Source organism: Platichthys flesus, chromosome 3 (genome assembly GCF_949316205.1).
Source record: "Platichthys flesus chromosome 3, fPlaFle2.1, whole genome shotgun sequence".
Classification (NCBI taxonomy): Eukaryota; Metazoa; Chordata; class Actinopteri; order Pleuronectiformes; family Pleuronectidae; genus Platichthys; species Platichthys flesus.
Window position 1 is genome coordinate 5,863,458 of NC_084947.1, and position 22,852 is coordinate 5,886,309.

A 22,852-nucleotide genomic window follows, 5' to 3' on the forward strand; every position below is an offset into this window, starting at 1 on the left:
GTAAACTTACATCTATATCTGCGTTTATCAGATGGTCAAGTTTGACGCTTTCACAGAGCATTTGATCTTTTAAGGCAGATGTCTTCAACAGGGGGTCCGCGGAGGTACTGCAGCGGAGGAAATGTTTGGTTGATTGGACAATTTGTTATAAATTTTGATTTATTTTCTAACCAATTTTTTTCCCACAAATTTTAATGTCTTTAAATACACATTAACATGCATCCAACATATTCAGAGGCTGATTTGACTCCCTGCCTGACAACCGCCATCAAGTTGTTTGAAACCCATCAGGGTCCGACATTTCACTAATGTGGGAGCATGTGTGCCATCCACAAATGGCTTGAGGATTCACTGTCTCTTCTACATGTATGTTTAAAATAAAAACATGAATATACGAACCCGTGTTGTATTTGAATATTAGTATTGAATGCACAATAACAGGGTAGCTATGTTTATATGGCACTAGGCCACGTTTAATATAAAACACAATTTTATACAATATATATATAGTAGGGGGTCCCTGCTCCATCTCTCCACCAGTTTGGGGGTCCTTGGCCTGAAAAATGTTGAAGACCCCTGTTTTAAGCTATAAACTACAAGGAGGAATTTGTTAACTAATAAATTTCATTGCAATATGCACAATGATGCAAGTTAATAAATCTGAAAGCAAAGCTGATTATTTTATCATTTTGAGAAAAAATCATGTTTCCAAATATACATTTTCCACTTGAACAGTAATCACACATTTTGAGGATGGACCAGACTATACTAATTAATAAAAAAACAACTTAGACGTAATAATGAATATTCTAAATATGGATTCGAAAATTAAGAAGAAATGGCAAAGAAATAAAAACAATAAAAAAAATGTCTGAAACCACAAATATCTATTAACAAACACACCTTCAATGGCTCATTTAGAATCTCTCCATGTGCTCTGCTTTGTACCGCAGACTGACACTTTATTATGAAATCCGGATGCGGCTTCTCTGAAGGCCGGACTGGGGCTTGACCAATGAGCGCGTGCTTCATTACAGCTTTAATGGTTCCCAGCTGCTCGGAGAAGTCCCGCTTGTTCAGGAGCGTTTGTAGAAAATGAAGAAAACGTGCAGCGGCGTCAGAAACGTGCAGGAAACCGATGAATCCGAATGAGAGAGAAGTTCCAGCTTCTGACGGTTTCTCTGCAGCACGTGAGGAATCATGTTTGTCTCAGGACCTCCGGAGCAGGACGAGTAACAACACACACAGCACGTGAGTCTGACAGGTTGTGGGATTGAGTTAATCTCTCAAGCGACGTTTTTAATTGGAGGAGAACCCGTTTAACGAGAATTTCCACATCCTGTTCTTCAATCAAAAACATTAATTCTAATTAACACGATGCTAAAAACACGATGTTACAGGTGAAAGCACCGCGTTTAGATTCCAATTGATTAAAAGCACCTGTTATTATACATTAAGCAAATATTGTACCCAGGGAGCTGCGCCCTCTAGTGGAGAGCTGCTCTAACTTCAAGGCAAACGAAAACGTTAATAACTCAAAATTGTTAGATAATTTAAACTTAACGTGGGTAAGTTACGGACACTCGTTTCTACCCAAGAAGTTTCTTTCAAAATTGTCTTAATTTTTCTGTTAAAGTTCAAAGCTGATCATTTTCTATAACTCATCATTCAGCCTAAATCGTGACTTAAACCTAAAATATATCTTCATCGTAATATATATTTTTTTTTTTTCAGTTTTTTTGCTTATTTAATCTGTTTTTTCTGGTGAAAGTTTGAGCTTTCAACAGTTCAGCTGCAGGTTTTAAAAAGGTTTTTATTGAAGAATGGTTTCGCTTGTTCTCCCTTTTTGAGAAGCCTAGTTCAGACTTTTAAATAGTACTTATTTTATTTTGAAACACGAATGCTCATCCAGGTCACTTTCTCTAATATTGCACATTTAGACATTTCTCAGGTAATAATCTTTCTGGTGTGTTCATGGGACTCGAGGTTTGGTGTTCTGTGACTTTATGACTCCTGTCAGTGAGTCAGTTACTTGTCTGTGCCTGAGGCTGCCACTCGCCCTGTGCAGTTTGCATTCTCATTTTCATGAAGCTTTATCTGTTCAGGGCGTAGCAGGTGAGCAGCCTGCAGAGTAACTGAAGATGACGTCCAGGAGAGCCGCCCCCCCCGACGGTGGCTACGGCTGGGTGGTGGTCACCTCCGCCTTCTTCATCATGGGCCTCACTGCCGCTGTCCTCAAGAACTTCGGCGTCTTCTTCTTGGAGATCCAGAGGCACTTCGGCGTCCTGAGCAGCACGGCCTCCTGGGTCACCTCCACCACCATCGCCATGTTCCACCTCGGAGGTAAAGATGTGGTTTCAGCTTGATGACCTCCGTTGTTTTTTTGTAACTCTGGATGTTTGTAGTTTTGTGTTTTCATGTGTTCCTCAGCCCCAATAGCCAGTGTGCTGACCTTGAGGTTTTCTCAGAGGGTGGTCATCATAGTCGGGGGTGTGCTGACGGCCTCTGGGATGATGCTGGCATCTCTGGACCTTGGTCTTCCCTGGCTCTATCTCACCATGGGCGTCCTACAAGGTGACGCACAATCAGTTTCACTTGTTGCAGCTTTAATGCACATGTTGCTCGTCTTTGCTCAATTCTTCTGTAGTTATCAGGCTCTTCTTGATCTTGTTAAACCTGTCATCCGGCCCTTTTGGACTTGTTATGGATCAGGGTTCGTACGGTCATGGAAAACCTGGAAAAGTCATGGAATTTTCAAATGTGTTTTTCCTAGCCTGGAAAAGTCATGGAAATTAGTTATATTCATATTTTAATGTCGTTCATTACGCTGAGTTTTAAATAATTCATATGCTTTTAAGGAAATGCTCTCAAAATATAAGCAGGCATACTTGGGTTGTGTCATTTAAGGTATACTGTATGCATGGAATTCTCATTGTTAGTTTGAATACTACATTTTGTCACTTTTTCGCGTATAGACAGAGATTTAACAAAATGTTCGGTCATGGAAATTTGGTTAAAAGGTAATTGAATGTCATGGAAATCCATTGGTCAAAATGTGTATGAACCCTGATTGTTGCTGCCCTAAGTTTACCACCAAAAATGCTGTTGCTGGTTGAAGATCTCCATCGTCTGTTTCCAGGAACGGGCATTTCCTTCTCGTGGATTCCTGCCAACAGCATCGTGAACCACTACTTCGTCCGATGGCGTCCTATCGCCTACGCCGTGGCCAGCTCGGGGGAGTGCGTCTTCGCCGTCATCTTCAGCCCCTTCTTCCACTGGCTCATCGAGATGTACAGCTGGCAGGGCGCCCTGCTCATCGTCGGAGGACTTCAGCTCAACCTGTGTGTCTGCGGCGCCCTCATGAGGCCTCTGGAGACGACTCAGGACTCGGGCCTAGACACCAAAGACGCTCCAGAAGGAAATGCTAAGAAGACGTCCATCTTCCAGTGCTCGCTGCTGAGAAACCCTGAACTGATCCTCTACATCCTGTTCTCCATCTTTGCAGCGGCAGGTTTTTTCATCCCTCCTCTCTTTCTAGTCCCCTTCGCCAACAGCGTGGGGATGGATGAGTACTGGCCCGCCTCGCTCCTCTCGGTCCTGGCGCTGGCCGACCTGGCTGGAAGGCTGATCTGTGGGTGGGTCTCCAACATGAGGCTGATGAGGAACCTGCAGCTGCTCACCATGGTGGTCACGCTCGTCGGGGTCATGCTCCTCCTGCTGCCGATCAGCCACAACTACTGGGCCATCCTGTGCTTCACCTCGCTCTACGGCTTCCTGTTCGGCTGCGTGGTCGCCATCCACGTCACCGCCATCGTGGACATCGTGACCCTGGAGGGATTCGACAGCGGCCTGGGGATGTTGATGCTGTTCAGGAGCATCGGCGGCTTCATGGGTCCACCGGCTGCAGGTGAGCCGTCTGTCAGTGTGGTACAAACAGATTTGATTTTGGTGGCCGATGGTTAAAAAGTCACTGTGACCTTAAAGATTTGCCCTTGTGAACGCAACATCTCAGGAAACCTTTGAAAGAATTTCTTCAAATTTGGTACAAATAGTCACCTAGACCAAACAATCAGCTGATTAGATTTTGGTGAGTCAAAGGTCATGGTCCCGATGACGGGGACCTGCTGTAGTTGTTGATGTGATGGAACAGGCAGGAAGGGAATTTCATAACATCTGGCACTAACATTCACCTGGACTCAACCTGATTATCTTAATAAGGCCCAAATAGAATCCTTTCAGACGTATTGATTAGATCTGCGAGGTCAAGGGTCAAAGGTCACAGGGGTCTCACTCAAATGTCTCTGCAGGTCTACATTTTCCAGAAGGAACGGGTAAACCTGATCATAAATTCTTCAGCTCTGGCCTTGTGTGTGAACGACTTGTTTTTCCCTTCCAGGCTGGCTGGTGGATGAGACCAATGACTACAGCGCTGCCTTCTACCTCTCGGGCCTGTGCCTCATTTCATCAGCAGTGTTTGTCGTCCTCGTCGACCTCCTGGTTCAGAGGAGGAAAGCCGCGGAGGCTGAAGCGCTTCAGGCGGACGGTCAGCTGGAGAGCTGGGACGCAGAAAAGGTCAAGTGAGAGTTTGAAAGAATTTCTAACGCAAGACATTTTGAATGAGCTTGAAGCGTCATGAGGAACAGACGCTGGAAAGAGAATCCTGTTCTCACAGCTCCAGTTTCTTTTTAGAACACTTTCTGCTTTTAACTCATTTCAATTGTAGCCGTGAGAAGTTGATGCTCCATCGTTCTTTTTCACTGGGACGTCTTCAGCTCACAGGAGCAGATGCAATGAGTTTCATTTTGTTCTGTCTTTGCAGTTTGCATGTGGCACATGAAGTGACCGGTTTAAAATGAGGCTGATATTCTGTATTTAATTAATTCTACCTCAACAAACCGTCGGCGGTGCTCAGCCTCGAGCTCCTTTGTTTTTTTTTTAATGAAAGTCAAATATCCAGGAACAGGGTCGTAAATGTTTAAAGTCTAATTGCTTTAAATTCACAAAGCACTGTTGCTTTTAGCAAATGCTGCTCAAACAGGATCATGGATGGCAAATATATTTCCGTGGCTGTTTTTTAAATAATGACTCTGTTACAGCGTGTGGTTTATTTATGTTTTTAATTGTTTTACAAAAGTTGAGCTGTGACTCAAATCATGTTTATCATTGTTATTAAAAAAATGACAAGGACTTGTGATATTCTTCATTATTCCTATTTATCCTTAAATTAATGCTGAATTAATTGTTCAGGCATATTTAGCTTTTTCCATTTTTATTGTTAATTACGTTCATTAATTTAATTCATCAGCAGAACAGGTGTCAGTTCTCTAAGCTAAATATCTGTATATGATATTAGGAAAAAGCTGAAGTATTGTAGTTCTGTTTCTTTTCAGCTGTTTGAAGGCTGTAAACCACACGTGTGTCCTCGCAGCAGGAAGCCATGACCTTTTAATGAAACTTTTTATAAACGTGGAGCTGAAAAAAAGTTTCAGGTTTCTCTGTTGGTTGATCTTTGAAAAATCAAACCAGTTGCTGACGTCGTACACACGTTTTCTCAACTGAATTGTGTCAGTTAACATTTAAATGTTTCTACATCAGTTTCTGATATCAGGTTAAAACAAGACTTTTAGAATTAAATCTCTGCACTAATGGTTTAACAAGTCTCTTCTCTGTGACTCTTCCTGCTCCATCTGAAACTGATACCAGTAAGAGGATGTGTGTATTTTAAGAATCTGTGGCATGTATATTAGTTCCCTTATGTAACAATTCTTAAATTAGATTGAGCTGGTTTCAAGTGGTTAAACATACTTTGTGCTAAAGCTGAGGTACTTAACCTCTTTTTTAAATTAACGTCTTATTACTTATATTACACTGGTTCCAGCTTCTTGGTGTAAATTTCAAAGTTTCAGACAAAAGCTTTTTAAATGTGAACTTTTAAAGAAACGTAGTTTATTTTTATTGCATTTCAGTATAAAGGTTAAGATGTGACTAAATTGAAAAATCTCTCCAGTCACCACTGGATGGCAGTGTTGCATGAAATGAAAGATTGTCTTCTCTCGACACACAAACTTAAAGACAAATGTTTAATACAGATTTTTTTCATCTACAGACAAAACATTTAGATTAGAAAATGATTGCTTTTAAAATTAACACTTCTATCTTCTATGCGGCGAGCAAATGTCACAACATAGATTAAAACACGTTCATACTACAGATACTTATTAACAAGGAAACTGATATCATCAGGGTTTTGAAAAACAAATGGGGAAACGTGAAGGCAGCTATTTTACACGACAGATCCCAGGCACCAAGGGCGTTTGTTTTCCTTTTTTTAAAGTTAACTTTACTCGGTGTTTCAGAGGTGTGTTACACAGCCGCCTCAGAAGATGCACCTTTGGTCCATTAAAGTTCAAGAAGGGGTAAACTCCATTACCCCAATAAAAGAGGGCGTAATCATACAAAGTCCAGTCCCAATATCCAGCTCACACATAGAAACCCATGTATAAAAAGTAGAATAAGAATCAGGGCTGTTATGGTTTGTTGTGGGAAAGTGCTTCGAGGGCTCGTTTAGACATTTTGCTGCTGCTGGCTCGATTTGATTTAACAATTCACACAGCGATAAAAATGAAAAACTAAGAAAATAGACTTGTTGTCCCATGAAGAGCCCGACAGTATTGATCTATTTTCACCTAATTTGACCAAACATCTATATCGAGAATATTTGTATTAAACGCCATCTGAGATATGAGCCTCAGCTAGCAGGACTTCACACTGTATCGTTTTCAGCCCCGAACCCTCTCACATTGTCACAGATAATTCTAAGTCTGAGTTCTGAGTTCTTGGAGCTCTGGCCGGACATTTGGACCTGATCACAGGGAGCCTCTACGAGGACGCTCTGTTCTCCTCGTACGGAGACTCGTACGACTCCATGGGGGGGCAGGTGCACACAAGGTTCTGGTCGCCGTAGATGTCGTCGATCCTGGAGATGCTCGGCCAGAATTTGGTCTCGGGCCTAATGAAAGGCTGAAAGTAAGAAAAGAGGGATAACGGTGAGAATAAAAGTAGAACAGGATTATGGACAAGTATTTTGTCCATTCCAAGACTGTGCTGCATCCATCCCATATCTCTACTCTACACTTTCCTGTCCCAAAGGCAAAATGCCTAATCCAGTATTTGTTTTAAACTAAGTACAATGAAGTCTTAAAGAGTTGGTGGGAACTCCCTGACCCATAACACACCCTTCCACTAAGTGTCATGACATTTTGTCTGGTAGTTTTTGTGTACTCTTGCTTACAAACAAACATCGGTGAAAACATAACCTCATTGGTGGAGCTGTAGAAGCTAGTGGTCCATCATGATTGCATCTCTTACTTCTCACCACTAGAGGGCGATGGAGACCATGGAGTTCTAATCTAAAGCACCTGTCGTTACACAGGAAGGCTGCAGCAGAGCCACGAGGTCACTCACCATGGGGAAAGCTGCGAGCTCCCTGGAGTAAGGTCTGTCCCAGTTTGACGACGCGATGCAGGCCAGAGAGTGAGGGGCCATCTACACACACACACACACACAAAACACACAAAGAGAGCTCAAGTAGGATCTGTCACAGCTTCACATCAGCCAGTGTAATTCATCTTCTCTCCTCAAACAAAGAGAAACCCTCCCAGTAACGTACCTTGAGCGGATTGACGCGCGAGTCCATCCGTCCCTCCTCGATCTCTGCGATCTCCTGTCGGATACCGAGCAGGGCGTCGCAGTACCGGTCGATCTCGGCCTTGTCCTCGGACTCCGTGGGCTCGATCATGAGTGTACCAACCACCGGCCATGACATGGTGGGTGCATGGAAACCTGAAAAACAGGAAATCGTTTAAAAAGAGGGTATAAAAAGTGAGACAATACGGTGCATCTGGAATCTCGAAAGAAGCACCGACAGTTGCAGAAGACCACAAACGACAATCTCAGAAAAACAGAGGTTGATCTGTGAAACCTAAAAGGCCTCCCACTTGGATGAGGCCAAAACAAAGTCGCCACTGGTGTTGCTCGGGAATCGGACGTATAGAAAGATGTAACGATGTGGAAAAGCAACCTGGTTCTTAAAAGTGAACCAGCACCAGGTTTATCTTGGCTGAGAAGGGTAAAGGCTAAAAGGAACAAATAAAGGGCAAAAGGAGAAGTGTTGTTTGTGTGATGACGAAATGATATGTAGGAGTGAGGAGGACCAGAAACACGGAGCGGACTCAGAGGGCTGATAAAGGAGAAGTGGGTTTTGCTTATTAAGGGATTTCATAAACCGACCGAGCCCTAAAACTTTCCAGATTCAGCAAAGTTTCTTCCCGTCGACTAATCGTCACGTCGTGCTTCGTCTGCCTGACTCTTCAGATGACAGGAAAGTGGTGAATCAACCGATAATGATTTCATGTACGATTCCCATTTAGGGAAAGCAACAGCAGTAATGGTAGCAGTATAGAACCCAGCGCTTTTGGACCATTGAGACCATTTCTCCTTCAGTGAATCCAACATGGATGTGGGTAAAACGATCAGAATAGATATAATAGAGACATATTATTATGATTTAACTATTTCTGCCCTTAACAACTACAACATTTAGTCAAGGGGTTTTATTCGTTGTATTATAAACAGGCCAGAGAGGATGCAGGTGAAAACGTAGCAGTAGGAAACTTGAGGAAGAAGATGGTTTGCAGTTTGACGAATCTCCCTCCGCTTAGCCTCATTTTTTTTTAGGGCTAAATAAAGACAGGATAATCTTCATCACGTCAATGTGCCGGCTGAGCAGCACTGCAGCACCAACACAAAACTACAGGAAGAATGCGTTTGACTCAGCTTACCGTAGTCCTGCAGCCTCTTGGCCACATCCACGGCCTCGATATTTGCCGTCTTCTTGAACGGCCTCACATCCAGGATGAACTCGTGAGCTACGAAACCTGACGGACAAAGGGACAAGGAGGGGAGAGTATTTAAAATGATTAAAGTCTTTTTTTGAATTGATTTTCAGTTTAGAGGCCACAGCAGTTTACCTTTCCTGCCTCTGTAGAGGATCTTGTAGTGACCTTCCAGCCTCTTGGCCATGTAGTTGGCGTTGAGGATGGCCACTTCTGTAGCGTGACGCAGTCCCTTAGATCCCATCATCTGAAAACACAGCGGGGGGGGGTGAAAATCCCTTCTGACACTGACATGAGCATCAGACTAAACTTAATATATCACGATTATAATTGATGTAAGGATTCAGATTCACGGTGACAAAACGTCTCTTGAAGCCGACACTAACATCTGATTATTTATTACAGATGAAATATTCCATCATGAACCTTTGCTAACATTAGTCACTTGAAACAGACAAATGAATCCTGATTTGGATAAAGACACAATAAGAACCGTTCTGTTCAAGAACCAACTGCCATCATTTCATCTAGGTCAAGAACATAAATGCAAAATAAATCTTATTACAGGAAACAGTTTTTTTTGCCAATTTAGTCAATAAGACACAGATCCTTTCTTTCACTTCCCTAAACTCATCTGCCATTTTTCTGCATTCACTTCCTTCCAGCTGATGAGGAAACCCTGACAACACGCACTAGCTCCTCTACCTCACAATAACACACAAACCACACACAGGAGGCAGGATTCCAACACAACTGGGGGTTCTACCCTCTGAGCTGACCTTGATGTAGGCCCAGGAGATGGGCAGGATGGCACTGGAGCCCCAGGGGGCGGCGCTGATGGTGCCCAGCGAGCTGCTGGCGTTGCCTGACTGCATGTCCACCACCGGGTGGCTCGGCAGGAATGGGGCGAGGTGAGACTTCCTGATGTGGGGGGGATAATTGTAGTGAGGACATGTTGAGGTTCAAAGTAGATAAATAGAAAATAGATATGTTTTATCAAGATTAAACCAGATCCAAACACTCAAATCTGGTCATAAACAATAGGAATATTTCTACATCTGAAGCTCTAACATTCATTGTTGCTTCTTTGGTTCGAGAACATTAATGTAAAGCCAAGTGGGATGCTGGATGTTTCTACCTGCTTATACAGTGAAAACATGCAGGAGACACCGGAGCTTAAATCTCACACACACAAACCAAACAGTTGAACATTCGGACTCACACTCCAATCGGCCCCATGCCGGGTCCTCCTCCGCCGTGAGGGATGCAGAAGGTTTTGTGCAGGTTGAGATGAGACACGTCTGAGCCGTAATCTCCGGGACGACACAATCCAACCTGGAAGAGAAGGAAGACATTAAAATACTGAATATGTATTTTTGGGCTCTATAGCATTCATCGATAGGACAGAATCTAAGTCTGACAGAGGAGAGACATCTAGTGAAGGGACGGTCTACATGTCCTTTTTATGCATTATTGTTCGGCTTCATTACTTTGTTTGTGCTTTTGTTATTCAATGTATTATTTCCATATCCTAAAGTTTTTAAGCCTTTAGCCATTATCGTTATTAGCTTTGTAATTAAGTAATTTTCCACCAAGTTATCCATTAATCTATTTATTGGATCAGCTCTATAAACCTTTACCCCGTTAGCCTCCCGTTATCACAAGTCATATTTAACTTTCCATGAGCCGTGTTCAGAAGATCAGAGATGTTACTCTGCTGCTCTCACCTGGGCGTTCATGTTGGCGCCATCCAGGTACACCTGGCCACCGTTCTCATGAATAAGATCACACACGTCCCGGATCTGCTCCTCAAAGACACCAAAGGTGGAGGGGTAGGTGATCATCATGGCCGCCAGACTCGCCTTGTGTTTATCCACCTGGGAGGAGAAATAAATATATTAGGGACAAGAACCCTCAGAACTTTAGGGGTGAAAGTTGCAGATTATAATCCACTATCACTTCAGTGGGTTCACATCCAGATAAAAGTCAAAAAGGTTGAAAGGTCAAGTGATGATCTTGTGTAGAACTCTCACCAGAGCCTTGAGATGTGCCATGTCAGTGTTGCCGTCCTTGTCCACCTCCACCACCTGAACCTTCATTCCAGCCATCTGAGCACTCGCCGGGTTGGTGCCGTGAGCCGACTTGGGAATCAAACAGACCTGGAGGGAGAGAGACAACAGAGGGTGAACAAAACCCCAATATCTGGATAAACCAAAAGAAAAAACACAAAATAAACTAATGTATTTAAAAACATGGTGTTATAGTGTACAACAGGATATGGCTGCAGAATAAACGATGATTTAAAATAAAGCCAAAGGATTTTGTGGGGACTCGGTGCAGATCACAGACTACTAACAAAAAATGTTTGCATTTAAATATAATTCATTTCTTTATGTGTTTAAATCTTAATGCATTTTATTCTAAATTTAAAAAACAAGTGGTTTGGCCTCTAATACTAGATATACCGTTATACAGTGAAATTCATTAATCAATTAATAATAAAAAACACTGGGTTTTCAGAACCTAGTGTGCGTGTGTACCTTTGGGAATTTTGATGCAGCCACTGGCTCTAATGTGTAACCAGACCCCAGGATACTAATTGATTTTAACCCTTATTAGGATGGCATATCTGACATTTTGGGTCCAAGCGTCCCAGTTGTGCGACTGTGGGTAGGGTAACCTTGACCAATAACTGACTGGGAAAACATTGCCTCTCACACCATGACTTGCAGCTGTCAAAGTCTTAAAACCTCCTAATATGGAATCTTGGAATCAGGCGGCCTATGGTGGCACCTGAGCCTTTTCAGCCCCTTTGTTTGCACAAACGGTTGTGAGTTTGGACCTTGACTTGATTTCAAGGGAGCAGTGCACTATCTAAGACGGCCCTTACGAGGGCAGCTATTAAAAACAAGGGCCGATTAACAGCACAAACCAAAAACCTGAGTCAGCCCGTCTTTAATCTGAGTGAGTGTCTTATCTCGTCCTGCAGCTAAACAGCGTATCTGAGACCCAATCATCTGTGATGTCAAATTGACCTGTTGTAACCTGGGAACAATAAACCCAACTGTGAGGAGCACAGGCTGATAAGAGCACGAATCAGCAGGTCACAATCCACACAGTATTGTACTCTTTTGATTAATCAGCATCTGTCAGTAGACATTATGTCAGCACATTCAAAGCTGATAATCTATTTACTATAACCTCTCTGTAGATCAAACTTATCTTCTTCTTTAATAAAATATATTAAAATGATGGCTTTGACATAATTTAATTGAATTAAATGATTTGCATCTTGCAGAGAGCTGGATGAGAATTACCACTTGTGTGTATAAAACATGAAGCTGAAGCCGGAGGACAGTTAGCTTAGCATATCTCAGCATTAGTAAGGCTACCATGGCTCTCTCCAGTGAGTCGGCACATTTTCTGCTTGTAGCTTCCCATTTAATTGTTGGACAGAGATGTTGGCTTATTCATCCATTCAAGGCCGTTTCCCCAAAATGATTCCTGTAAATCAATTCCCCTTCCACTTCCTGAGGTTAAGTAAACATGATTTTAATCGTGACATTCCTTTGGGTTATTTGCACAGAGAGCAGATCATTTGGAGACTGAAATCTTTTCGATCAAACACATGTTGGACGACAGAATCAGATCAAAGAAGTGTCATTAAAATTAAAAAGTTTCCAAAAGTCGGAGTCGGAAAATGTCTGAGCCTTGGTGAGAACACGGCAGGAAATGATGTTTCTAACATGCAATGTTAAACTGGAAGAATAAAGATATCTCTGGATAAAAAAAAAAAAAGAAGTGCCATACATGTCGAAGACAAAAATGTGATCTTTGAAAAACTCCTAAGGCTTCAATGGGCTGTTAACAAAAACATGTGGCTTCCAAAGCAGAATATATGTTCTATGATCTATGCAGAGTGACGGCTGCGTTCTTTCACATTTTCTAAATGTCATGTCTGAAAACAGCTTAATTCACAACATTCGTCGATCGTGACTTTCGTCCAATTACGACTCTTATCTCAGCCGCAGCACACTTACACTTCTCGAGCTCTCCCCCTTTGAGTTCAGGTAGGCTTTAATGGCCGCCAGGCCAGCGTATTCTCCCTGAGCACCACTGGAAGGCAAGGTAAACACACCATGGTCACACACACACACACTTCCTTACCTCAGCACAGTACAAAGATCAGTCTGCAGACATTACCAAAAGAGGAGAGGGAGATGTGATGAGAAGCAAGCTGCATGATAACTCTGTGAGCCAGTGTAGCGTGGTGTACTATTCATAAACCCACTGCCTCTGATAAGTGGTGATAAGCAGCAGATGCAGGTGAGTGCCCTGTCAGCTGAAACCTGAAATAAGCTTTTATGCATATTTTAAACTGACCTGAAGTGCAACACAACCTGTTCAGTTAAATTCAGCCTTTAAAATCGTGTTTTATCATATAAATGCGATGATCACATATTCAGCCAATGGTGACAAGGTCTTGCATCAGTGAAATCACATATACGACAGGTTAGAAAGGCCACCAAAGTTAATTATCTACAGACGTAACTATTTAACAGACAATCTAATGAACTTCTCTCTGAAAACTTTCAGTAAAAAGAAAATGTAAAAAAATCTATTTGTTTCTTGGAACTTGAAGCTGAGGCTAAAAGGTAGTTCCATTAGTTTTGCAGGTATTTTAATCGTAAATTGGACACATCTAGCTTTTGACCTGCTGGTGGCGCTATGTGCGAAACCAAAGCAGTCAGCAGAGGTTATTACAGTTCATTTCAAATTTCACTGCAATTCATGGTCTCAATGAGTAGAGCAGCATTTAGGTGGCGGTCTGATTTAAACGCAAGTGTGTGGTGGATCAAATTTAAATTGGTTTGTGCTTATTATTGAGATTTAGCAGTAATATTTTATGTCCTCATTACTTATATGATATGCTAGACTGGTCATCTCTCAGGAAGCCTCTTTCTTAGAGGCTGAAAACTTCCCACGTGTCCCATATCCACATAAGGAATGAAAGAGTCTATAGTGATACTAGATTTCTTCTTGTTGGGTCTGGGTGGAACCGTCTTCTCTGTAAAGACCTCTGAAGGTCCGAGCTCTTACCTGTTTGGCTGGAAGGAGATCTTATCGTAGCCCGTCACCTCACAGAGGTCCTTCTCCAGCTGCTTGAAAAGTTTCTGGTAGCCCTCGGCCTGATCCAGAGGCACAAACGGGTGGATGTTGGCAAATTCCCTCCAGGTGATGGGCTGAAGAAGAGGAGGAGGAGGAGGAGGAGGAGGAGGAGGAGGAGAGCAGTGTAGGTGAGGAGGAAAATCCCATTTGTTCTACAGCTGTAACAATTCATCACGTGTACGGAATGACTCACCATGAGTTCTGATGAACTATTTAACTTCATGGTGCAGGAGCCCTGGAGAAACAAAAAACAACATTTTAGCACCGGTGTTTGCACATCTGGATGTGTGGTTTAGCCTCAGGTAACACTGACCAGTGGTATCATGCTGTGCACCAAGGAGATGTCCTTGTTCTCCAGACGCTTCATGTATCGCACAATGTTGGTCTCAGAGTGATAACTGCAAACAAAGATTAACCAGGAAGATTTAACGACAGGCATTTTATTCTCCGATGCCAAATATGTGGACTGTACATATTCAATTTGAATAGAAAACAGTAGTGTGAAAAAGTTTAAGGCATTTTATATATTTAGATTATTATCCATGATGCAATATTAAATCAGGGAAGTGTCTGTTGAGTCAAAACATTTATTTCCAGTGTCACGGTGACCTCAGACATGCAGCCAGAGGAACACGCGTCTAGCCTCCACAAACCCTGAGCTCAACAGCATGTGGTTGATGATAAAATGTTTTTTAAATCTCGCTTTGCCTGCAACTTTAGCACAGTATCGTCTGTAACAATGATTATGTAAGAGAGTAACCGGAGGACTTAGACATTAGAAGTCCTGATAGTAGACAGATTTTATGGCAGTAATAAGATAACGAGACGCCCCATTTTCTGCTGTCAGAGGTTTTCAGAAGTTGCCAAGAAGGCAGCTGCTGAAAACCTGTCGCTAATCCAGAAATCATTTATTTGAATGTATGGAAAACAACAACAATTCTACCAGGAACAGCAAATCTTTGTATAGAATAATTAAATCAGATCTTAAAGGATCACTTCAAGATTAACTAAGGTTTTTGGACTGATATTTAACTTATTTCTTAAATGATGGTACTTAAATGGCTTTAGGCTTAAATCCACCTGTTGTTTTTGCAACATACAAACAAGATTTAACACCAGTAGCAAACAGAGAAGGGCCTCAAATCCCACTACTAGCACTGTATGTAACATTATGCAATAAAGCTCTGATATTTATGACTCAACGGGTCATAAAGACAACATGTCTGTGCAGCGTTATCATCAGTGTAGTGGAACACTTTGTGCCTTAGTGTGGAAATCACAAACCTGTTAAAAACCTGGTGTGAGAGGTACTTGCTCGTCCTCTTGAAAGGACTTCCTGTGATCCCCTTCACCCGCTCTCCCATCTTCTCGGCTATCAGCTCCTGGAAAATTAGCATTTTCGAATTATAGCCAGCGGCAACCCCAATAAATATTACTGATATCACTTCACTGTCGGTTGAGAGTGATCATTAAATGTGGATGAACGTACAGCTGACGATTCACAGCCGAAGACCCAGAGCAAGTCGTCCAAGTCCCTCTCGGTCACCGTCTCGTCCAGAGAGACGCCCAACTGCCGAGAGCACAGTAGAGACAAATCATTTAAATCTTACACTGACAGACCTTTACCAGAGTAAAAAAATATACAATAAAAAAAAATGTTTTAGTCGTTTTGTTATAAGGTAGTGGGTTTGTGCAGGGGTTTCTGTTGCTCTGCGGCTTGAACACAAGGACTCACCACTCCCTCAGTGTAGACTCGCAGGTTTATCTGCCTCTGCGCCGCTCGCTCCAAGATGTCTTTGGCCGCCACGCTGCAGTTGATCTTCAGGGTGTCGAAGAACGTGTCGCTGTGTAGCCGGTGTCCTGCTCTCTTCAGACCTGAAACAGTGAGTGCGAGTGTGTTATTCTTTCGATAAATAAATAATAATAACGGAGGGTGCAATTGGATAAGAAAGTCTTTATTCGTGTGTCATATTCAGACATTGAAATAATGGCATCCCTCACCAGAGTAATGGCCCAATAATTTAAATATTCAACCAATCAACTTCCAGAAAACAACACCTGCTACTGATTTGATTTAAGTTTCATTTAAAGCCAAGAAAACTAACGAACTAACCTTCGGCGAGGATCAGTGCAGCATTGTGTGTCCGCTCAGCGATGTGTTTGAGGCCCTGAGGACCGTGGTACAGACCAAACATCGCCGCCATGTTGGCCAGCAGAGCCTGGGAGGAGGAACAGGGATTTCATCACATGCTTTTCAACCAAATAATACAAGCAAAACAATTATTCATCAAAATTCCCCAAAAATTATGAGATTTTGTACCGTAATTCATTCTTAAATGATTAAAACGCACGTTCTCCTATAATGGTTCAAAAAGATTTCCCTTCCTACTTTGTTTTTCTATAAATAAGAAATGATTAACCTGTATAAAATGAGAGCCTGGTCATACCTGTGCAGTGCAGATGTTGCTGGTTGCTTTGTCTCTGCGGATGTGCTGCTCTCTGGTCTGCAGAGCAAGCCGATACACTTCCTTACCAGCTGCATCCCTGAAACATAATAATGATATATATGAAATAAAACCGTTCAATATGCAGACTTTTGATTTGCATTGTTTGAGGCCCTGTTTTTTTTTTGACAGGATTGTTATGTCTCACCTGGTGACGCCAACCATTCTGCCGGGCATCATCCGGACCAGGTTGTCTTTAACTGCGAAGAAGGCAGCGTGCGGGCCGCCATAGCAGAGAGGAACTCCAAACCTCTGGGAGCTGCCCAGGGCGATATCCACACCAAACTCTCCAGGAGGACGCAGTACGCAGAGAGCAAGAAGATCTGTGGCACAGCAGGCTAGGGCCTGGTCGAGGAAGGATTTATGAAATCAAGCACGTGCTATATTAAGTCATAAGAATATCTGCAGGAACTCTCTCCTACCCCTCCTTTGTGTGCACGGTCCACAAGGGCAGTGAAGTCTTCCACCCTGCCGTCGGTGTCTGGATACTGGAAGAGCACGCCGCTCACATCCTTTCCACTGAAGTCCATCTCATGAGGCAGCTTCAGAACCGTTGTTACCCCAATGTAGCTGCAAAAGATCAGTCAAAGCTTGAGGGTTCTTAGCTTAAAAAAAAAATTGGCAGGAATTTGTAGTAGTGTTTTTTTGTTTTTCACTTCATGTGTGTGTGTGAAGTACATACTTGGCTCTGGTCTGCACCACAGCGATAGACTGAGGATGGCAACGTGGATCAATGTAGAAAGTCCTTCTTTTGTTCTGTCTGTGAGGAGAAACCACAAATAGTCAGAGGGACTGAAGCTTCTCTTTCTGCTGCAAGTGTTGAACAATCTTTAAACAATCAGATTGGAATCTACAGCCCGATCTGAGCTGGTTCTCCACATCACTACTTGTGTTGGTCATCTTGTGAATACCTGTGGCAGAGCTGCATGGCCTCAGCAGCCGCCGTTCCCTCGTCCAGCAGGGAGGCGTTGGCGACGGGCATGCCTGTGATGTCACAGATCATGGTCTGGTAGTTGAGGAGGGACTCCAGGCGACCCTGAGCGACCTCGGGCTGGTAAGGTGTGTACTGAGTTACCCTGGGAACAAGACACACACTATGAGACTAAACAGAGCCAGTGTGGAAACTAGGACATGGAGCGGATAGTGTGCAGGGATTGCTGATTGGCATTTTGGTGAAAGAAAATCTTGTTTGGCAGTAAGCATGAGAGCTTTGGGTCATCAGACCTCACATGACTAGTGACTTCAAGTCACCCAGCTTCCTATTAAGGGCAAGTTACTGTGCACCATCTAAAGTTTTGCTTTCAATTTGAAACCAAAAAGATAAATAAGCTTAAATCGCCATATATTTCTCACCAGCCTGCATTCTCCAGGAGATTTCTCTGGATGGGCGGAGGCACGGAGCAGTTGTAGTAGCCCATGCCGATGTAGGACCTGTACACTTTGTTCATGGATGCAATCTTCTGCAAATGGTCCAGCATCTCATTCTCACCTGTAAAACATTTGAAGCACAACGGTGTAAATTTTGCAGAACATACACTCATAAAATCAAGACATTACCAATCTCATCTACAGGATTGTAATCTGGGATTAAATTCACATTTCTGTGCAACACTGAACAAGGACACTGTATTAATTATGTCAAACGAGATATGTTGAAAGACCTGAGCGACAAAGACTTGTAAAGCATCCAGTATCTCAGTTGAAACATTGGCTGTATGACAGCACTAAGAAGATCAGTGTGGCAGGCAACCAGTTAGAGGCGACACGTGGTCCCAGTAGAGATCAGGCTGCTGTAATTAATCATTTAGCATCTATTTGGATCATTGACGAATTGTTTCAGTCGGAGTGAATTTCAAAGGAAGTTTCTCAAATATGAAAAAATCACTGCATTTCTTGACCAAACAATATATTAAGTTGAATATTTATACACAACAAAACATTTCGATGACAGAGTCCTGAGGTAAAACTGATACTGCCCATGTCAATAAATGGAGAACATTAAGGACATTTGACATTGACATAGTTTGTGTCCTAAATATAACACAGAGCCCCCCCCACATACACACACACACGACGGAGAATACACTGTAAACATTAATCAGTAAGGAAAATAAACGCATCATAGTTAAAGAAGATGAGACGTGTGACACATTTCTGTCCATGTCACAAACCCCTCTTCCCATATGGTTTCTTCCCCAGTGGCTAGTGGTTTAGCCTCATTCCACACTGCTGGGAGGGAGCTCTGCCAGTGCACAACCAGCCACTGAGATTCCACCGACCTTCCTGGCTGCCTAGCAACCCCAAGGAATGGACAATACCGCCAGTCTGAACCGAGAGCCCCGACTGGTCCCGTTTTTTTGGGGAGAAGAAAGACACCGTCAGTCCTCGGTGGTGTGAGAGACCGCAGCCAGCCTCTTCAAAAAGGGCTAAACGCTGCACACTCAACTGAACCAGACCAATTAAGTGCAGGAATAAAAATGATATTGATGGAGGGTTACCAGCAGGTTTTAGTGGGACCCATTAGTGTGTATTTATTGTGTGTCTGTGTTGCGAGTTGGTGTCAGTGGGGAGGACTGCTTTCCCATGGTCCCACAGTTCTACAGGGCAACACAAAAAAAAAAAAGCCTGATTCAGAGCCATCCAGGGGGCCTATTGTTGGAGAGAGAATCCCTCGCCCGCTTTGCAAACTGAAGCCCTCCAAAGCTGAACAAGCAGAAAAGTAGCACGGCGTCCAGTTTGTTCCTTCAGCATGGCTTGATGCATTATGAGAGCTGCCAGAGTCAGAGGAGGGGCCGACACAGGGCGGATCACAGCGACTGGAGGTGACGTATGAAAACAGCCACAGGCACCTGAGGATGAATTGATTTCTAGATGTACAAGAGAGTCTCTGCTCGGATGAATCATCAGCTTTCGACAGTGTCGTAAGATAAAAGCATATAGTGCTGAAACATCCTTTAAAGTGAAGTTAATGAGCAACTATTTGATGACTGACTTATCACTTAGGTTCATTTCCCCCCTGGTTTCAGCTCCTCGCTGGCAGTTCGGTTCAGTTTTGTCCTTTTGGTCAAACATCACAAGACATTTGTAATCACCGCTTGAGAATTAAGGAAATAAAATATTTTGCAATGCTTTTGTGCACAAATAATAAAATATAAAAGGAAAATATTCTGCAGGTTAAATGACGATGAAAACAAAGATTAGTGCCATTTCGTATTCTTCTCTGTTGTGCTGTCGTCACTGAGATTACAAATGAATCATTATAAAGGATTTATATTCGATATTTTGAGACTGTTACGTCATGTACTTCATACCAAGAGGCACTTCAACTACATAATAAACAGCTGGATTGCTGTGATTGTGATAATACTGCACATGTGAAGATATCCGCTGATACCAGAGGAGATGCTCTTATCATTCAGATGTTGATCTCAAACCGAATCCTGGTGCACACTTTGAATTTTGCACATACACACGATCAAAACAACATGTTCCCCTGCTCTAAAAAATTACCATAATCCTCACTCGGAGGAAAAAGAAGAATATTTGCATTTCAAATAAACACTCATTATTTATGTAGTCAGGTTCCGGAAGGATTAGAGCTGACAGGGAGGCAGCGGATTTAAAAATGAGGATTATATCAACTATTAAAGCCATTTAGTGCATCTACTGCCTTCCTCTCTCCCAGGGTGTGCTGGAATAAACCTGTTCTGGTGAATCTGACCCACTGCTCTGTCTCCAGCATGTAAAGGTTGCTTTGAATTTCAATGTTTTTGTAGGAAATGAGACAGAATAAAGTGGCAGAAAGGCTGCATCTGCTGAACGGTACATGCAGTGTGATGCATATGAAGCAACACACACACACACAGACACACACAGACACACACATGCAGGCAGGCAGATCCGATGCAAAACGCACCAGTCACCTTATTAGGAAGCCCCTCGGCTGTGATGTAATGTGAACGCTGTAACCAGATTGAACTGGACTTGGGACCGGAGCTAAGGGCTGAACTTTACACTCCAGTTGCCATCCTATGAGCATCGGCTTCCCAGCAGGAGATTGGTGCCGCTCGCCGAGTTTCGCAAAAACAACTCCAAATATGTTCAGAGGAAGACTGAACCCGGGGAGCGCGCACCACGGCGCACAATAGAGGTGCAGCCTACATTCCAGCCTCTCTCCCGGCTGCGTTTAACGCCTGTTTTTAACGTGGGGGGGGGGGGCTTAGGGGTGGGGGGATAACTGCACAACACTGGGAGAAATTATTTCCTTACGTGCGTTTTCATGAAATTTGCCGTTTTTAACACAAAAAAAAAAAAATCGAGGTTTGGCACAATAGCGCGTCGAGGCGGGTCATGCTCTGTTGTGCCAGGCGGAGGCAAGATATGTAACACGGACGCGTTATTGTATCAAGAACCGGTGAATATATACAACAATTTTCAAAAAAAACTTACAAAGTGGATCATCCATTTTCATACTCCGCTGCATGCGGATGGAGGTCGGGACCGTGTCCTCGATCAACTGGTCGATCGACTGCAAAACAAAACAAAAGCAGGATGAATAAAAAGCGCACAAACAAAGGCTGTGGATGTGATGGGAGAGAAAGTGGCTCCCAGCGGAGATGTGTTTGCTCGTTATGGGAGAAAAATCTAATAAATAAATCGAATAAACGAAATCTTACCTCGAGTCCCAGAGCATCCAGCATTTCTCTCTTCTCCCTCTCACCTGGGCCGATGTGTTTCTCGGCGAAGTCGTCATGTCTGGGCAGGATCCTCTCGATCTGTCTGGAGGAGGCGGCTGCGGAGGTTCTCACACCCCGGACTCCAGCTCCTGCTCCTCTCGCTCCTGCTGCTGAGGACGCGCCACAGTTTCGGATGCTGCTCTGAAGTTTCCCCGCCACGCGGCTCCTGACGCTCAGATGCCTGCACGGTGCGCAGGGATTCTTGGCCAAGAAGATCCCCCAGGACCTGGCGCAGCTCTGCATCTCTAAATCACTCTGAGAGACAAGGGTGCAGGGAACGGGTTCAGCCTTTTGCTCTCTGCTCCTCTTCCTCTTCTTCTTCTAAATCTTCTGATTCTTCTTCGTGTTCTTCTTCCTCCCCTCGCTCGGCAGAGTTTCCCCCCACTGAGGCTGATGCGATCCCCTCTGCCAACTCCTTTAAACTGCAGAGTTTATACAACTGCACAGTTGCACAGGGGCGGACCAATCGGGGCGCGGGACGCGGCGTGACGCGGTGACGAGCCCCGGTCAAACAGCTGCTAAACTTTCTCACGTGCACGCCGTCCAGTGGCCAGGAGCAGATCCAAACACAGGAGGTTACTCAAGCGTCCCCCCCCCCCCCCTCCCACACACACACACACACACACACACACACACACACACACACACACACACACACACACACACACACACACACACACACACACACACACACACACACACACATACACACACACATATACACACACACACACACACACGCAGACCATCGACTCACTGATCGTGTGTGAAGCTCAAACTGACACATGAGAAGGTGCATTGTGACATTAACTCAGCATTGACAATAAATCCGGCCTGGACTCTGACTCCGGTCCATTTGGGTCACATCTTCACGCAATCCACGAGACAGCTAATTGTGTCTGTTACTCTCATTTGTAACCTGGTTATATGTGTATGTACGTTCCTCTGAGTCCACGTGTACCCAGATGACAAAGTGAACTAGAGTGTAACCGGTCAACTGATACGACAAAAAACAGATTTATTCTTCACTTCAAAAGGTTGGTTTTTGTGTTTATCTTCTATTTCAGTGTGTGATAATGTGTGCGTTTTATTTTTAGAGCTGTAGAACTAAAATGCATCCTCATTATTATCATTATTACATCTATTTGATGTTCTTGTAGCAGAGGCTTGACGCTACCACAACACAATACAACATGTGGTAAAGGGAAGTCAAGTTTCCTGTGGTTTCTCTTTCGCTGATGGAGGGTTCGAGTAAATCACATGACCACTTTCGGGAAACAACAGCTCAGTATTCCCACTGCTCATCAAACAAGGGGGGTTATTATTAGTGAGGGGGCGTGGCTGGAACACAAGCCCATTTTCTCCTACGTATCATGCTTGTTTATATCTTTGCTGGTCTGGTTAACGTTTTCCTGTCTGACCAAAACAACCCTCAGGCCAGCGGGAAAACTCCCAGTGCTCGTGAATGAAGGACCACCACTGACCTTTAGGGATTTATCACGTGGATCAAACAGTGACTTACAGAGAGTAGAGAAATTAAAGGGTAAAA

At 43.5% G+C, this 22,852-nt stretch overlaps 2 protein-coding genes across 3 annotated transcripts; one reads left to right on the forward strand and one right to left on the reverse strand.

Moving 5' to 3' along the window:
* Positions 1-1,043: 1,043 nt before the first annotated feature.
* On the forward strand, positions 1,044-5,187 carry zgc:114041 (uncharacterized protein LOC574425 homolog). 2 transcript variants are annotated; one of them, XM_062381526.1, is made up of 5 exons: positions 1,044-1,251; positions 2,106-2,343; positions 2,431-2,574; positions 3,140-3,907; positions 4,397-5,187. In XM_062381526.1, the coding sequence occupies exons 2-5, from the start codon at positions 2,142-2,144 to the stop codon at positions 4,579-4,581; spliced, it is 1,299 nt and encodes a 432-aa protein (XP_062237510.1). In that variant the 5' UTR covers positions 1,044-1,251; positions 2,106-2,141; the 3' UTR covers positions 4,582-5,187. The 2 variants fall into 2 exon arrangements, with proteins under 2 accessions (XP_062237510.1, XP_062237511.1); XM_062381527.1 differs by lacking the exon at positions 1,044-1,251 and having other exon boundaries at positions 2,211-2,343; positions 2,406-2,574.
* Positions 5,188-6,066: 879 nt separating this feature from the next.
* Positions 6,067-21,728, reverse strand: gldc (glycine dehydrogenase (decarboxylating)). The gene is made up of 25 exons (XM_062381525.1): positions 21,244-21,728; positions 21,017-21,095; positions 17,921-18,056; positions 17,479-17,643; positions 17,250-17,327; positions 16,990-17,137; positions 16,716-16,912; positions 16,511-16,607; positions 16,177-16,282; positions 15,799-15,938; positions 15,553-15,633; positions 15,348-15,445; positions 14,377-14,461; positions 14,257-14,298; positions 13,995-14,137; positions 12,935-13,010; positions 10,928-11,053; positions 10,622-10,771; positions 10,117-10,229; positions 9,674-9,815; positions 9,030-9,141; positions 8,841-8,936; positions 7,670-7,842; positions 7,465-7,545; positions 6,067-7,020 (listed from the first exon to the last, which is right to left on the reverse strand). Exons 1-25 carry the CDS (start codon positions 21,544-21,546, stop codon positions 6,880-6,882), a joined length of 3,108 nt encoding a protein of 1,035 aa, XP_062237509.1. The 5' UTR covers positions 21,547-21,728; the 3' UTR covers positions 6,067-6,879.
* Positions 21,729-22,852: the final 1,124 nt, after the last annotated feature.